The sequence below is a fragment of the Squalius cephalus genome (assembly GCF_949319135.1).
Source record: "Squalius cephalus genome assembly, chromosome: 16".
In the NCBI taxonomy this organism is placed as follows: domain Eukaryota; kingdom Metazoa; phylum Chordata; class Actinopteri; order Cypriniformes; family Leuciscidae; genus Squalius; species Squalius cephalus.
Window position 1 is genome coordinate 5,454,317 of NC_137137.1, and position 12,297 is coordinate 5,466,613.

Below are 12,297 nucleotides of genomic sequence, written 5' to 3' on the forward strand. Positions count from 1 at the left end.
GAGAATATGATCATTTCAAGCAAGTTTGTGTTTGAAACGTGGAGTCATGCAAGTGTTAAATATATGATTCACCAATATTAGACAAACCATCCTCCGGCTCAATTTCCTCTCGAATGATTCAATCAGAGACAAGCACAAATTGATTTCCTCCTCACCTCAGGGCTCCATATAATGTTTATTAAATTACTACATTCCTCTCTAGCACAGAGACCAAAATATAAATTTTTTTTTACATTCAATTTGCTGTTATAATATCTCTGTGTCTGAAACAATGGCTTGTCAATAAGGAACTGTGTGATGATCACCAACCACAAAGGAGAAAAACTGCATAGCAACCATTTAATGCACTGATGTTTTACCTGAAAAAAATATATTTATATAATTTTTTTCTTTTTCAAGGCACCATTTCACACAAACTATTAAGACATAAAACATGAGAAATTCTGCATTAATTTCTTTGGCTTAATTTCTATCATTTAGATCTTTACTGTGACTGTATCAAATTAAATGTTTATGTGCAGTGCACACAGTTCACATAAAACTTAATTTCAAACATACTGTAGATTCTTTGCAGGACATTCACATGGGTGAACAAAAGAAACTCAACACTATCAGGATCACTGCAGTCAACAAGTACCAACAATTGAATAATATTAAGAAATAACAGCTGGTTTCAAAATGCACAGCACTGTTTCATATCAAAAGGTGGTTTGCAATCAGGCAGATGTCAGAACATGGTTGTTCTTACTGTAGATCTTAGCTAAAGAGTCCTCTGAAGTTCAGATCCTGACACATGAGTTCCTCTTCAACGTTCTCCAGGGCCCATTTGTGCTCCACAATCTCCAGGGCTTCCCACTCGCTCTGAAACCACCATAAAGGAGAAGACATTCAGAGCATTGCAGTGCTTTACACGTGCACATCCTGCTAAACGTCACGTCTCCTTTTGTTTTCCACATGGAAAAGAAAGCCATGCAGGTTTACATCGGCATGAGGGTGAGTAAATGAAGACCAAAAGATCTTATTGTGTATGATATATATTGTGTAATGGAACTGCATCGACTTAAGTCTTATTATCGACTTATACCTAATACAATCTGCGTTCCACAAGAAATAGGTTTCAGTAGTTCTGTAATTATGCGAGCTTCAAAACAGCAAAGTTTAAGGTTTCACAATTATCTTAAGATGATAAGGTTATGAAATTAAAGCGAGCACGTTTCCACATTGAGGCTGCTGTTGCATACATCAATCCGTCCACTGGGAGCGTAGGCGTGATTTCCCAAGAAAATGTACTTTAACTAAATTTGTGCGAACCACAAATAACTGCTTCTGGCTTTTTTTTGTTTGTGCATGTTTGTCATGGAAAAAGAATTCATATTGATAAAATAACAAAAACAAAGATGTACATCACATAATAATAACAGGTTTACTTGACGCAAATCATGTTCTACTCACCTTAAATGCTTTGTTAGGATCAGGGGGCATCGCCATCGCAGCCCCCGTCATTTGATCCTGCATAATTCTTGACTGATCTGCAGCTAAAAATGAACAACTTTTAGTTTAAATATCTAAGATCTAAAGCTTATCTCAAATGCCATAGCTAAGATTAAAATGTAAATAATTATATATATATATATATATATATATATATATACATATATGAAGAGTTCAGATGCAAAAGCCTCTAAGTGCCATCTGAAATTTTCTTCTAGAATGATCATTTTTATCAAGCTTGTATATTTAAATTCAGTAAATTTCACTTAAATGGCAATGAAAATTACCTATTAATTGTCATTTAAGTGAAATTACTGAACTTAAATATACAAGCTTGATAAAAATGATCATTCTATAAGAAGATTTCAGATGGCACTTAGAGGCTTTTGCATCTGAACTCTTCATATATATATATACACACATACACAATGCCTGGCCAAAGTAGCTTTAAAGTAGGATTTAAATAGGCAAATGCTTAAGAGTCAATGACTGGATCATTATTGCAGTGATTATTATGTTTCTATCATGTTATACGTTTGGCAACAGTTCTTCTAACCCTAACTGATGGAGTGTGTAGCTTTTACAGAGACTTTACAGAGTGCTGGACTCTTGTAGTCTGGCTATCACCAGACCAAGCTCAGTCTTTTAAGATTGAACATTAGTCTGGGGAGTCTGCTCTGTATTTTCTACTGCACAAGAGGCGTGATCAACCGGCATCAACCGGCATAGTCCTTCAACAAATCAGACCAACGATCCGGGTGACGTACTTTGCAGCGAAAACTCCAGGCAGGAAACGTGTCAACAAACGTGTTGGTTTGTAGCATTGATCAGCGGTTTGCTGAAGCAGCAATGGCATCGAGTGATTTTTGCAGGTTGTGCAAAAAAAAAACATGAAAGTGAGTGGTATTTACACCCACTCGAGCGATTTGTTTGCTAAACTATAGAAGTCATTGAGCATCGTCGAGAGGTTAAAAGGAATTGGATTGGATTAAACCCGCCAATAGCGCGCCAGGTGGATAAGCCAGTTTGTGATTGGTCCCCGCAGATTTGTAACGGAAGCAGGATATGAAGAATGTACAGGTTTCCAGCCTGAGCTGCAGGGCGAAATCAAATCACCGGCAGACCGGGCCGGGTTTACCCAGTCTAGGACTCTTGCATTGTCAATACAAGAAACATCACAACATTTATTTGGTCAAGATCTTGTATTAGCAATGCAAGAGTCCAGCACTCTGTAAAGTCTCCTCCAGCACATCCCAAAGACTTCCAATGAGTTTAAGTTCTGGTGCCAATTCATGTGTGAAAATGATTCTTCATGCTTTTCACAACCATTATTTCACAATGAGCTTGATCTTGACATTGTCATCCTGGAATATGGCCATGATGTGTCTTCCTACATGGATGTTTAAGAAATGAAAAGCTACACACTCTTATGCATTTCCCTATTTAAATCCAAACAGTGACTTGTTTTGGCCGGGAGGCATATATATATATATATATATTTATTAACATTTAATATAATAGAATAAAGTTGATGTCATAAAAAGGTCTAAATATATTAAACAAAACCAACCAACCATTGTCTTGTCCAAGGATGAGGGTGTACATGCTTCTGAGCCCAAACACATTGAGAAAATACCATGAAGCTGAACTGACCCTAAGAGCGACAAATTCAGATTTTATGCATAGTTTTCAGCTTCTGTCAACAAATAAAAAAAACACATCAATACTGTACCATGAGGCGTCCAGAGAGAGCAGCTCAATTCCTCTCTGTAACATGGGCTTGAATCTCAGAGTCAGAGGAAACGGAACTTTAGCTGAAAGGAAATAAGCGGCACAACGTTAAAACAACATCGAGGCTGCATTTATTTGATCAAAGAATACCGTAAACACAGCAGTAATGAGAAATAATATTTCAGCATCATTATTCCAGTCTTCAGTGTCACATGATCCATCAGAAATCATTCTAATATGCTATTTTATTATTACCAATGATGAAAACAGTTGTGCTGCTTAATATTTCTGAGTAAACAGTGATACATTTGTTCTTTGATGAATGGAAAGTTCAAAAGAACAACTTTTATGTGAAATAGAAATCTTGTGTAACATTATAAGTGACTTTACTGTCACTTTTGATCAATTTAATGATTAAATTTAACAAATCTTACTTACCACAAATCTTTGAATGGTCACAGTTTACACAAAAATATTAAGCAACAAAAAATGTTTCTTGATAAAATAACATTCTCTTGTGATTTAATCAGCCACTATAACTTTTTGACCTTTTTAAAGTCGTCCCCTTCTGCCTTTTAGAAAATGGTTATATTTTAAAGTCCCCCTGTGTTGTTTATATGTCTATGTGGTGTTTTTAATATCCTTTAATACAAACTATGTGTAAATTCATAAGTCAACACCATTCCTGAGTATTTTCTCCTTAAAATTGCAGAGAACCAGTCTAAAAAAATGCGATATGAAATCGCTGGTGTTTCTGACGTCACAAACTACTACCTTGTAACCAATCAAGTCAACGAGTGGATCTCTGAGCTGGTGGGAGTGAGTGGAGGCGGGGCTCATTTGCATATTCATAGAACCACTTATACTAAATAGGGCAAGGGTGTAGAGTAACATTCAAGCTATTTTAAGGCACGAAGACATTTTTTTCAAGGAAAATACTTTGAAATGTGTCATTTTGGTGATCAAAGATGAGTTTTTAAGGGATAAAATTATTGACTACAGTGGGACTTTAAGAGTTCAGTTTTGCTTGGTAACACTGAGAAAAAGCAAACTGTAACCACTTTAAGACCAAACACAAGCCTCCGCCAACCGCTTGCATCAGCAGTGGACTGAATAAGCACGTATGAAGTAATCCTACTATGGTTAGCGCCCACTTACCAACGTCTGGCTTTCAGAAAGTGAGTTATGAATGTACTGGGCAAACGTTACATCACCCAATTAAAATTCATGAGCCGGCTGTTAAGGTTTAGAATGTCTCCCTTAACATTTCAGATCCTTCCTACAGCCCTGAATTCGATCCCATTTACAAATGATTGTTTTAGGAATAAGACCACATTTGCACATGATCATTCCATTCTTCTCTTCTAGTTTAGCATTTTAATTCTAGCAAGTAACAAAAGCTCATACTTGTGACAAAACCAGAAAAGGCCCAGTTGATCCATCCTCCTATCAGAATCATTGGCAGCACATTGGTCAGATTCCCTTTCATCATGTCCATCAACATGCTGGGGTCTGGGAGCGAAAAAGGGACAGGTTTTCAGACATAGTGATGAAGCATAGAAGGTCATTTCTTCTAGTTCTAGGATGTTAGAGTAACATCTTACCGGTCATGGGGTTTTTTGGGGTCACTTTTCTTTTGACCGTCTTGAAGAATCCAGTCTCAGGGTCATTGAAATAGTGTTTTCGCATGGCGAATGACTGCAACGGGACAGCATCATTTATCAGTGACACATTAAATCAACAAATAAAGGCCTGGTTTAACAGACAGGGCTTAGATTAACAGAAAAAAAACAGAAGCTCAAGTATGTTCGCTTGATGCGTGAGAACCAATGAGGTTCATTCTCGTGTTACACAGCATGTTTGAGCTTCTGCAAGAACCAATGAGGTTCATTCATGTTTTGTCAAGCAGGTTCGGTTGGGCTTCAGTTTATGTTCGCTGATCAATGTTTATATACGAATAAAAGCTTAAAGGAGACATATCATGCTTTTAAATCGTTCCTTTTTACATATAAATCATACATTTGTAGTCTATATAAAGCGGAACTGCAATGCTTGGGTCTGAATTCCTCATTATTATAGCTCCACAGGACCCTTTTCTACCCCTTTTCTGATGTGCATCTGAGAGCAACTCGTTTTGGTGCGGTCTCTTTAAACACTTCATACCCCGCCCCCACTCCAGGATGCAGAGGTGACACTCGGTTCAACTCCACCCCGTTCGGCCATTTTTGTAGTTTGATAGCAGAGATACGATTATCTAGCGGCACAGAAACTTTTTATTCACACGTTATTAACAAAATGTCAACAACGGAAGACTTGTCCAGCCAGCCTTACATGTTCGAGCCAGAGTCGGAGCCGGAGCGAGATGAAAATGAAGACAACGAACCTGCAGAACAACGTCTTCATATGGATGTATCGCAATGGTGTGTTACTGTATTTACACATGACACTTTGGTCTTCCGACCTTTTACCACCGTGTCGATTTATTTTGATTAATATGTGCGAGGGAGAGAGAGCAAGACAGCGTCTAGTTTGGAGACGGTGATGTCTTGTTTACACTTTCGCCTGGCTCTGAAGAGAGAGAGAGAGTGCGTGCACGCGACCGGGTCTCTCTCTCTCTGCTCGTTCTTTCAGTTAAACATGCGCACTGTCACAAGCGGCAGTTCATCTACATTAGACGGTGTAATGAAGCGTGTGGGTTACTACGTCCAACAACCGAACATTTTAACTTACCCTCTCGTAACTTCTGCATCTTTTAGCTTGGACTACAAAATTGCAGCGAGAAATAAAAATGGCGGATTGCTCGAAGTGTTGGGCTGGAAGTCAATGTCCTTATTTGGCAGTTCCGCTGCAAATACTGTGACGTAATAGTTCACAAAACGTCATAGATAACAGAAAAATCGGAACAGGTTGAAAAATAAGGCCAAAACAGAATATAAAGATATCAACGAAGCACCTGAAGAGAATAATTTCAACTTTTCTGTACTTCTAAACACTCCAAATATACAACAAAATGCATTTAAGGGCTAAAAAAGTGGATTTAGCATGATATGTCCCCTTTAAATTCAATCTGTTCATCATATAAAGTGATCGAGTCTCTTCAGAAAATTTGGACTAAACCGCTCAATTCATATGGATTAGTATCACAATCTTTTTATGAACTTTTTGACGCATCAAAGTGGTAGTTGCGTAGCTGTCAATGGAAGGACAGAAAGCTCTCCGATTTCATTAAAAATAACTTCATTTGTGTTTTTCGAAGATGAACGCAAGTCTTACGATTTGGAACGACATGAGGGTGAGTAATTAAGGTGAACTAATCCTTTAAGCCTTGTCTGTGAAACCAGGGGAAAGTTTTAAAAGTTGACTCCACGCAAATATCCTGGGAACTCTTATTCATAATTAAAGTAATTAATACCTGTTTGGGAATATATTTTCCATTTTCTCTCAAAATGCGGCTGCGTAGCAACACCTGGCTGTGGATTAAAACAACAAATGAATTAAAGTCTTAAACACCTCTGATTATAAGATTAGACTAGATTAAAATGTTAGTCGAGACAAATTTTGTGTTGGCTTGAGAAAGCCTAACCAGAAAGTTTGAAGTGGTTTAAAAATCATGAAGTTTGGACGTTTTAAATAGTTTTAAAGTTTAAAGGTTTTAAGTAAGTTTGAAAAGCTTGAATTTGGATTATTATTAGATAAATGCATATGTGTTATGTGAAAACTGCAACAGCTCCAATGAGATTATAAAACACACTTCCCTCAAAATGTTTCCTGCAGCACTAAGTTATTAAACTCTTAAAAATAACTTCAATGTTCTTGCAAGAAATTAAATTGATTCATTGCATTTTCCATTTCCATATTTCGTAATGGGGATGAATTAAAAAGTTCTGATGTTCAGGTTCTGAATTCAGGTCTCCTTTTCAATTCAGTTGTATTCTGCATAATTAATTATACATGTTTATTCGCTGATAATGCAGAATACACAGCAATAAAAACTTTTATTTATTTTAACCGCCAAGATAAAGACATTTTTTTAACGTTAAGTAAATTCTAATTTACATATAATATTACATTGTAAATGTTTTTACTATCTATTTTCTATGTAAATGTGAGTTTGATAACATGTTTATGGCTGAACATTTGCATCAGTGATCTCACCTATCAGACACCTGTTGCAGGTCCACTTTCTTCTCATTATGAATCAGTTGAGTGACGTAATGCCGCAGAACTCCGACGAAGAAAGTGATGAAGACTATGGGCAAAACAACCCACAGGCGAATACTGGAGTCAAGCAGCAGCTCTGGACCTGCCATTCCTGTACTGACTACTCCAAAACTATCCTTTACAACTGTCTGAACTCAAAACACTGACACTTTTAAGTTTATTATAATGCTTGAGATTAAAGCACGGTGAAAATTCAAACTATGTTAAAACTATTACACTTTTATACGAAAGAAACGGCACATTGCTGCATGTACATGCGCCTTCTGCGCAGCTGCTGTTTGACCTTTGAACTAGTAGCGATTCGTGAACGAGTTCTATTGAGTCGGATCTTGAACATGTTGACGATTCACGAATTGGAATGAATCGGTCCGTGCGCTTCTCGCTTCTCGGGTCCTCATTGAACCGAGTCTCTTTTGAACTTATCAGTTTTACTATGATAATAGAGCTGGTTTTAATCAATAGTAATGTGTGTACATGCATGCATACATATTTATATATATATAATATAGCTTTACTGACGTTTTGAGTATGTAATATGCCAAGCGAGAATGTCAGAGATCACATCATGAGATCAAAAACGTTTTTACCCCGTTCCTTGAGACGAACTATTTCCGAGAACCGATTCGCAGAAATGAATCGGACCGTCGTCCCATCACTACTTTGAACTATGACGTATTTACATATGCATTTATGTTTTATTATTCAGTTATTTTATATCACTAAGCGATAGGTAAAATATGCCTTACATTTTAAAAATTGTTTATATATTTTAAAGAAGAAAAAGAAAAAGTTAGCTAACGCCATTTCCGGTTTCGAGTACGTTTCCGTGTGTATCTTGTAAACAAGTGGAGAGCCACGTGACAGACATAGGACGGGTTAGCTTTGCACAGACGAGTATTTTCACACTAAAACAAAATAATCTGTCATCTATACGATTTTAATCGCTGCGTCAGCCCCGATGTTTGATGTAGATTAATAATAGAAACGCTGATTATTGTTCAAGAAAGTATCTCTGTATTATAGTCTATCTGCAACCATCTTTCTGGTTACATCATGACTTCTGGGACGCCAGATATTGATGAAAAAGTATTGCAGTATGAGACATTTATCAGTGAAGTGTTGAGACAAGACTTACAGTAAGTACCATCACTTGATTATGTCTTTGGTGAAATACATTTGCGTATTGCACGTACAAAGGCTGCCATAGTTTTACCATGTTTGTACCATGGTAATCCCATGAGTTCTGAATCGCAATACCATATTTTTACATGTAGCATGGTAATACCATGGTATTCTTTGTGGTACCACTGAGTACCAAATAAATTCCCATAGTGCACAATAATGTATATTATTATAACCTATTGTAATATTATATGTATATCTTAATATATGTATATCTTATTCTACATATTAAAAAATAATAGTTTTGTAAAGCTTATCTACTGCTATTTCGATTCTGACAGGAAAGTGTTGGAGCAAAGAGATGCTGTATATGAGAAAATAGCACAATACCTTCAGCTGAAGAATACAATACAAAGCATTCAGGTAGTTTTAAGTCCACTAAACCATACTTTGAGCTTGTTCTAAAGTCCTGCACTTATGAGTTTCCATATATATATATATATATATATATATATATATATTAGGGCTGTCAAACGATTAATCGCGATTAATCGCATCCAAAATAAAAGTTTGTGTTTACATAATATATGTGTGTGTATGGAGTATAATTATTTTCTATATATAAATACACACACATGCATATATATTTAAGAAAAATTTGTTATTTATATATAAAATATTTATATATAATATAAATTATATATAATATAAATATATATACACAGTATATACATGCAAATATTTCTTAAATATATACATGCATGTGTGTGTATTTATATATATAGAAAATAATTATACACCGTACACACACATTTATTATGTAAAAACAAACTTTTATTTTGGATGCGATTAATCGCGATTAATCGTTTGACAGCCGTAATATATATATATATATATATATATATATATATATATATATATATATATATATATATATATATATGTGTGTATATATATATGTGTGTATATATATATATGTATATATGTATATATATATATGTATATATGTATATATATATATGTATATATGTATATATATATATGTATATATGTATATATGTATATATATATATGTATATATGTATATATATATATGTATATATGTATATATATGTATATATATATATATATGTATATATATGTATATATGTATATATATATATATATATATATATATATATATATATATATATATATATATGTATATATATGTGTGTGTGAGAGTGTTTTCTTGCTTTCATTCTGTATTATGTGTTTATAACATGTTGTTTTGCTATATTTTATTCATCTTTAGGAAACTGATAGCAAAGAACTCAAAACTGATGTTGACCTTGGCTGCCATTTCTATGTGCAGGCTCATGTGTAAGTATTGCAAGTCTGATGTCGGCTCACTGTGCCTCAATGCCTCCGTCTAACATTTTGAAAGAGCAAACTCATAAACGATTCATTTGTTTTAGACCTGATGCATCAAAAATATATGTGGCAGTTGGTTATGGATTCTTTGTCGAATTCACCCATGCAGAGGCTTTGAAGTTCATAGAAAAGAAGACGAATCAGCTAACCGAGTAAGATTTTGGTTTTACCTTTTCATCGTTTTGAAATTTGCATGTATGCCCAAAGATGTTTATCATTATTTTAATCCTTTAGGTATACCGAGGTTCTTACCAAAGATGCAGCAAAGATAAAGGCCAACATCCGCATGGTTCTAGAGGTACAAATTATTCTGCTTTATTTATTTTTTGTTCCTTTTCCAGTTTATTGTGATGAGTAAAAAAATAATCTGTTCTCACAGGGATTGAGGGAATTGCAAGGTCTGAAGGATCTTCCGGAAACCAGAAGGAGGGAGGTGTTGTAGTACATTAATCAATCACAGCACACACACAGTGTATTATTTTTGCACATATGACTGTAATGTTTGTTTCAAACAATGTGAACATTATGGCAATCATGCCTTTTAACAGGTTATACTGTTGTTTTGAACATTTTGCTGAATAAATTGTAACATTTTCAGTACAACTTTCTGTGGCGTTGTGATCATTTTAGATTTATATCGCTGTTTGAACATGCAATAGACTAAAACACATAAATTCCTTCATATAAGATGAAATTATCTATATTAATAGATTTTATGTAGAAAAATTAGACTTACCTTGTTTAGGTATGACAAGCAATTTATTATTAAAATTGTTTTACTGGAAATGAAGAATGTCATGATCTGTTCATGATCATTTGGTATCATGTATTCCATATGCATATATAACATACAAATATGTTGGGGGAAAAACCTGGTAATGTGAATACAGGAATTATAAAAACTTCACCTCAAAATCAATCTAAAATATCGTATCTAAAAATACAAGTAGTATTTATTTATTGGTTGTATCTACAAATAATAAGAGGATAAACTGTATATAATCAGTTCTGTGCTGCATTTGGGATTCAAGAATTACGTTGCAATTAATTGATTATTAATTAAACTTTTATTTTAGCTGTTCTGATTGACGAAGACAGTGGTTAATGTTAAGTTTCTGCAGCATCCATATGATGGCTACCCTGTCACACTAGTAACAGTTGCCATGGAAACTGGATGTTGAATTGTGGCAGCACTGTAAGACTTGCTTCCTGAAATAGATTATTTTTCTTTGTACAAAGACTCACTGCCGCATTTGGGCACAATGACAATCATTATAATGTGACAGTATCAGCACTGGCTGTGGAATTACAGATTATATATTATTCAGGATTTACAGAGACCTTTATTGTACATACGATTTCCAATGAATCAGTGTCTGAAGATCATTTATGCTTCCTATATTATTCTATTACATTGTTTTGGCCATACATTATGTCAGGGGTTTTCAATCTTTTAGATGTCACGGACCCCCAAATATGATCAACTTTGTGCGAGGGACCCCAATCCTAAAATTAAATGGGCAGCTATAAATTACCCTGTTTAAAGACCCAATTTATACTGTGAAAAATGATCATAAATCTGTGTAAAATATATATGGAAAATATTTTGTTTACATTATTAATTTAGTTTCTACTTACTATAACTGTACAGTTAGATGTATTATTTATTTATTTACTCAAATCAAATGTACATTATTTTTTATTTTAATCATTTATTTATTTTTGATCACATTTATTTATGTATAGTTAATGTATTTATGAAATGTTTAACACTGTTAACTTCTCAATGGACCTCCTAGCACTCTCTTGCGGCCCCCCTGGAAAACCCCCGCATGCAACATATCCGGGCAATCCTGCAGCAGCAACCTGTGTGTGTGTGTGTGTGTAGGTAGCAAAATGTGAAAATTTTGACACTGTGGGGCCATTTTGTGGTCATGACGAGGAAAACAGCTTTTAAATCATACTAAGTGATGTTTTTTTTTATGTAAAAAAGCAGAAAGTTGTCTGTGATGGGTAGATATAGGGGTAGGGTTATGGTTAGGGGACAGAATATACAGTTTGTACAGTATAAAAACCATTATGTCTAAGTAAAGGTGTACAACAACCTAGTTTATATGTGAGTGTGTGTGGGGGTGAGAGAGAGAATTTACGCATTTTCTTTGTGCAAAGATTTTCATTCGACCTTGGTGCTGAATAAAAACTATCTCTTCCCAAGAAGAAAGCAACACATAAAAGTTTGTCCTTTCATTCATTTTGCTCTGCTCTACAGCTGACTCACGTCATGCCTGTGCAGTGACGTCACGGCCGCACAGGGGACTC

The 12,297-nt window shown here is 34.9% G+C and overlaps 2 protein-coding genes across 2 annotated transcripts; one reads left to right on the top strand and one right to left on the bottom strand.

Annotated features, from left to right (window-relative positions):
* Positions 1 to 141: 141 nt before the first annotated feature.
* On the bottom strand, positions 142 to 7,799 carry LOC307173774 (ER membrane protein complex subunit 3). Its single transcript, XM_079897155.1, has 8 exons — positions 7,378 to 7,799; positions 6,635 to 6,692; positions 4,827 to 4,920; positions 4,630 to 4,734; positions 3,224 to 3,305; positions 3,066 to 3,145; positions 1,453 to 1,535; positions 142 to 861 (listed from the first exon to the last, which is right to left on the bottom strand). The coding sequence occupies exons 1-8, from the start codon at positions 7,530 to 7,532 to the stop codon at positions 757 to 759; spliced, it is 762 nt and encodes a 253-aa protein (XP_079753281.1). The 5' UTR covers positions 7,533 to 7,799; the 3' UTR covers positions 142 to 756.
* A 207-nt stretch (positions 7,800 to 8,006) lies between these two features.
* On the top strand, positions 8,007 to 12,206 carry uxt (ubiquitously-expressed, prefoldin-like chaperone). Its single transcript, XM_079897156.1, has 6 exons — positions 8,007 to 8,579; positions 8,907 to 8,988; positions 9,860 to 9,927; positions 10,023 to 10,130; positions 10,213 to 10,276; positions 10,358 to 12,206. Exons 1-6 carry the CDS (start codon positions 8,497 to 8,499, stop codon positions 10,418 to 10,420), a joined length of 468 nt encoding a protein of 155 aa, XP_079753282.1. The 5' UTR covers positions 8,007 to 8,496; the 3' UTR covers positions 10,421 to 12,206.
* The last annotated feature ends 91 nt before the right edge of the window (positions 12,207 to 12,297 follow it).